General features: G+C 47.6%; 1 protein-coding gene across 2 annotated transcripts in view; it reads right to left on the bottom strand.

Moving 5' to 3' along the window:
• MBTPS2 (membrane bound transcription factor peptidase, site 2) overlaps positions 1–5,596 on the bottom strand; it is an 85,199-nt gene that overhangs the window by 59,585 nt on the left and 20,018 nt on the right. For both annotated transcript variants that reach the window (XR_002098978.1, XM_019524993.1), the window contains exon 4: positions 3,496–3,599. Coding sequence is in view for 1 of the 2 variants with exons in the window: in XM_019524993.1 (XP_019380538.1) it covers positions 3,496–3,599 (104 nt within the window). In the remaining variant the exon portion in view is untranslated. The remainder of the gene's footprint in view (positions 1–3,495; positions 3,600–5,596) is intronic.

Here is a 5,596-nt window from a genome sequence, read left to right as displayed (position 1 = left end):
CTGCCTCCAGCTGGTAAGTCTGTTGTGGTGGGGGGAGGGAAGGAGGGGCAGATCAATGTCCCCACAGCGAGGGAGGGACTGGGGCTGGGATAAGCTGCCCAGCTGGGGTGGGTGGACTCAGGGAGGGGGCTCCTGCCACTGCACACCATTGGTCCGGGAGGGCATAGGAGCAGGCGTGTACCCCCGGATGTAAGCAGGGCAGGTTGCGCTCTGGGAAGCTAGCTCCAGCCACAGCCCAGGGTGCAGCCCTGGCTCTGCCTGCCCTGCAGAGCACAGTAGAGCAGGGGTTCTGGGAGGACTGCAGCCACACCAGCCCCTCTTTGATCCAGGTGCACGCACCTGCCCCCATGCCCTGCTGCTGCTTGCCCAGGCGGGACACAGGGGGGCAAAGCCACAGCTTGTCCTGGAGGCACGGGGAGCCTGGAGCAGGTTCCTCTGCTGCATGCCGCTTGTCTGAGGCAGCACAGCCCCGTGCCTCCCCACCCCGACTGGGCAAGCAGTAGGAAGGCATAGCCCCAGCTTCCAGCGCTGCCGCACCCGCAAACTGCACCCCCCACCCCAGCTGGACAAGTAGTGGCAGGGCAGAGCTGTCACTCCCACTGTCTTCCGCCACCCATCCGGAGCACAGCCCGGCCCAGCCTGCTCCGCAGATTCAGGGGCACACACCTGCTCCCATGCCCTCCCGGATTGGCAGTGCATGGTGGCACGCAGGGGCGGGAGCCCCCCTCCCTGAGTCACACACCTTCTGCCCGGGCTGGTCAGCTTATCCCAGCCCCAATCCTTCCCTCACTGTGGGGGCATTGATTTCTCCCCCCCCCTTCCCTCCCATCACCACAACAGACTTACCAGCTGGAGGCAGCTGGGTCCAGCGTGGCTGGGGACTGCTGCCTGTTTCGTCTATGGCCGAATATCCTAATCGGCGCTGAATCTTCTAATCCGATTTGGCTGAATCGAAATCAGGATGGTGACTCGAATCACTCCCTCCAAACTGGCTTAATCTGAATCAAATACTTGCTGCTTCGCACAGGCCTACTGCCCACCACTGGCATACCAATATCTTGCAAGTTGTTGAGGGCGTTTTTGGCACTCTGCCTGAAAACACTGCCGACTCCTGTTCTAGCCCTTTACTGCCAGGAAACAGATTTCACAGTAGGCTAATTCTAATGGGTCACTTCTGTTATCTCACTGACCATATTTTTCATCATAAACTGATCTGTTAGAGACATCTGTTAGAGACTCTAGACAAGCCGAGAGTCTATTGTTGTTGAATTTCATCCTGAAGAGTATAGTCTAGGAAACAGCAAGAGAAATACGTGGCTCTGTTTTTTCTGAGATCTCTCTTCCAAATATCGACCAAACCCTGCCTTTTCTCAATCTTCACTGCCATTTCCTGTGACTGAGGAAATATGGCTTACAGACATGAGATCCATGGAGAAAAATACAATAATGGAAAACCAAAGAAACAGATTCTAGTAAACAATTACAGCAGGGTAACATGTATGAAATGAATACGGAAATATATTGGAAAAAGATGCAGATCATCACTCTTCCCCATATTCTGCATGCCAGTAGAACAGGAATCTTACCTAGTGCTCAGGAAAAAAAAGTGAGGCAGAAAGCCCTGCTTCCCCACCTGCTAATGGTTTGTGTGCAGTCAAAACCTGGCTGTCAGCAGTAGTACACAACAGGCAGCACCACAAAATGCTCCCTTTTTGGAACAGCAAAAAGTGACACTTGTGACTATTTCTGTACCTACCACAGCTGACATTTCTACTCTTCCCTGTGTATCTGAGAAAAGTAAGGTCCAAGGAGACATACTTAAGTCATATAAATTCAAGATTTCACTGATTAATACTTCACATTCCAAGTAACATGCCATACAATGATTATTCAAAATAAAGTTCAGTGCCTGATGCTGGGGTAAAGACAAGGCCCCCTGTACTTTGTACAACATCAGACGTAAACACTAGTCTTAGGACTATGGCGGTGTGTCCACACGAGTGTGCACATGTTCTGTGTGGCACCTCAAAGGCTTTTGAGGCACTGCAAAACGTGCCCCCCACACACGATCTGGTCCTCCACACTGCATATTTGCAGCACAGAGCCAAATTTAGATACCAGGAAATCCCTGCATCATAAAAAAAAGGCACCAAAAAAAGTAGAGCAGAACATGGGGCAGCAGCATGCATCACCCGAAAGTGGATCTGCCTAGCCAGATCCACTTTCTGGCTGCCCAGAACTGGAGCCAGGCTCTGTGCGCCCAGATTGTTGCTGCTGCAGCCCTAGAAGGCTGCAAGTAAAGCTGCTGGGGCCAGCAACTATGCTGGCCCCAGCCTCCCCTATCCCACCAGGAACTATTTGCCCTGCACCAGAGCACACATGCAGGGACGCTCCCCAGGGACAACAAGCAGCATCACAAATATGTGCTGCTAGTTGTCCCTGGGGAAATACACGTGGGCACTCGTCTAGACACACCCTAGATATATCAGGCCTTCCTTTATAACACAACAGTCAGGTAAATCATAACTTAAGGTTTTTTAAAGGAAATATAGGGTTTTTTCAATGAAAACAGTATAATTGAGACAATATTTCTTGTATTACTTCTCAAGATATTCCATTAGATACATTTTTACTTCTGCTAAACAGTCCATATGCCACCAGTGTTTATACTGGAGTGCATGTCTGCATTGCAAAAGACAAAAATGCAGTTTTGACAGCGGACAAGATATAGTAAGGATTTTTGTCATACAGGAAAATGAGGAAAAGTAATTTGGGAGTCTAGTGGAAGGGAGTCACTGATGCTTGTGGCATTAAGAAAGGACGCCTGCCTTTCATTCTTCATCATGGAAAAACGTAAAGATGAATGATACCCAAATCTTCACTCAGCAACCTCAGTTAGATTTCCACAGTATTTTGTAGCAATACCTAACCATATTAGATTAATTTTCTGCTGAAATGAGCACCATAGTTAATACTAACATTTAAAATCTCATTAAGCATTCAAATTACCACACCAGCAAGATTAGCGGGCGATTCACACCTCTCCTTACTACTGCTTCAGCCTATCAGTACAACAGTTCATAGGTTTACATTTAACTCACATTAGGAAGCTTTTTGTAGCACCTAATAAAGTTGGAAACTTTCCTTAAAAAAATATTAGATTTGGATGACCATTTTGCACAAGTTCTCTGTACACTGCAGAACCACAAAAATAGGGGACCCTGGTGAACCAGAAGGTAAATCTAAGGTAATACAAAATATACGATGCAATACAAAAAAGTCATGCTCATAATGTTTGCAATGGACTTTCTGTATTGAAGATCTCTGTCCCATCCTTGCCCCTAGAGACTTCCAAAATTAAAATATGCGCTTAAGCAAAATAAATAAACTACCTTCATAAATGACAGAATCACTAATCATATTCACTTGTAATTACATGCTCGTGTAATTATGCACTTTGTTGGTACATAGTAAGAGAAAAGTAGTTTGAATTACCGAATAGCTGCCACCCCATGGCCAACTTCATGTATGACACCACTGATGAGGATTGCAGTGAAGAAATAGGTCAGCTGACTGACGGGCAGATTTACACCAGGCACCTGTTCATGTAGGCATGACAACAAAACACACCAGGATACCAAGAGATACAAAGTCAGATCATTTTTCCTTTTAACTCGCCATGGTTACATAGCTGTTTAAGACCAGAAGCATAGGCCTTTCACATGCTTAGATCACATCACTGCCCTTTCTACTGTATATGTTTCTTAAAGTGTACATACAGAACTTTAACCATGTAGTTAAAGTTAAAGAAGGTAACTTTTATTGACGTTTAAAAAATTTCCATGCCAAAAAATATGCATACAGCATATAAGCAAATTACAGGAGAAACTATTATAACTCTGTATTACCTTCTGATATTGCTAGCTTCAACTTACAACTTTCTGTAGCTAATCCTCTAGGAATCAATGTTGAGGTTTCATAGCCATTTTTGTATTGCAGTAACAGTATTTTCAACTCCAAGAGTTTAAAAATGAAGAGTCACAACCCTCCGAAACCATGCAATTGAGCTAAAGCTATCAGGTTTAAAATAAGTAGAATAATAGAAATATAGAGCTGAATGGGACATATATATCACCTACACCAACCCCCCTGCCCACGATCAGACCACCGCTGTCTAACGCATCCCAAATGTGTGTCTAATTGATATGTAAAAAATCCTAAAGACAGGCTCTCGTAGGTAGTCTCTTCCAACCCCATAACTGGTAGTTTTTAATATCATCTACTCTGAACTAGTGTTGCAATTTTCAGTCTGTCTTCTATATGTTGCATTCCCTCCAAACATGTCAAATGCATACAAGGAAATAACATCTTGAAAATACAATTTTCAATGCATTTAAAGATGGGCTCATGCACATATGCATGCCCCCACATGCCACAAATGCAGGTCCCTTCCTGCCACTGCTCAGAGTCAGCCCCTGGCACTTCCTTTAGCAGGTTCTCCCTAGCCCTCAGCTAGATTTCAGAGAATCTACCATATTTTAAGAGTACTCCTACTCAAAGCATTTTCATGAGGAGAGGATCCTTTGTTAAATATTTATTTGCTTCTGTCCTACCTGTAACAGTAAACAAGCAAGTAACTGGTAAAGAACAATTAGCCTAAGGACAGGGCATCATTTTGATGCCCTCAAAGTCAAAGTGATGCACTCCTCACTTTGATGCATCACAAGGGCATCAAAAGAAACAAAGATAATTCGACATATCTTGTAAGGCATCCTGACCTCTTTAAAGTTTTAAGCCAAAGGCTCAACTACAAAACTAACCAGTTCTGTGTTTCTGGATCTCAGCCCTTTTCCTATTATTGTAATATAATAAGGGGCTTAGTCTGTCTTTCTGCATGTCTGTCCGTAACACTTTTGGCCAACTGCACACGTGCCACCAAGAAGGCAGGCGGCGATTGGCTGTGCGGGCCCAGGCTGCACAGGTCCAAGTTTAAGCCACTGCTAGGAAAGTTTGGGGTGGTGGTGAACATGCTGCAGCCACCTGAGCAGCGGGGTTCCCCACACCTCCCTGACTGAGGGCGAAGTGGAGCAGTCGCGGTGGCAGTACCCCCACACCACTCCCCAGAACTGCCAGCAGGGAGGGGAGGCAGCAGGCACTGAGGAAGGGAAGAAGAGGAGTGGGGCAGGGCAGGATGGGGGGAGGCAAAAGGGGGGTCACGGTGGCTGCTGTTGTCAGGGCTGGGAGACAGGGAGAGAGGAAGGGAGAGGAGTGGAAAGGGGCCCCCAACAACAGCTGGCAGGGAGGGAAGGAGGCTGTGGAGGCCTGGGTGGGTGCAAGGTGGTGAAGTGGGGGTCATGGTGGCAGCTGTTGTCAGGGCCAGGCAGAAGGGAGGAAAACAGGGAGGGGAGAGGAGCAGGGGGTGGGAGCAGCCCCCACTACCCAGCCCCAACAACAGCCAGCAGGGAGGAAGGGGCAGAGGGAAGCCCCGCTGTGAGGCGGAGGTGCGGAGGGAGCCACTGTACCGCAGGCTGGAGGAGGTGGCGGCGGCGGATTGACTTTTTACATGGCTGGCCCCGAAGGGTGTGGGGGGGGAGGG

Source organism: Gavialis gangeticus, unplaced genomic scaffold (assembly GCF_001723915.1).
Source record: "Gavialis gangeticus isolate Ggan-Ray unplaced genomic scaffold, GavGan_comp1, whole genome shotgun sequence".
In the NCBI taxonomy this organism is placed as follows: Eukaryota; Metazoa; Chordata; order Crocodylia; family Gavialidae; genus Gavialis; species Gavialis gangeticus.
The sequence above is the reverse complement of the archived record's forward strand: the minus strand, read 5'-3'. Positions and strand labels throughout refer to the sequence as shown.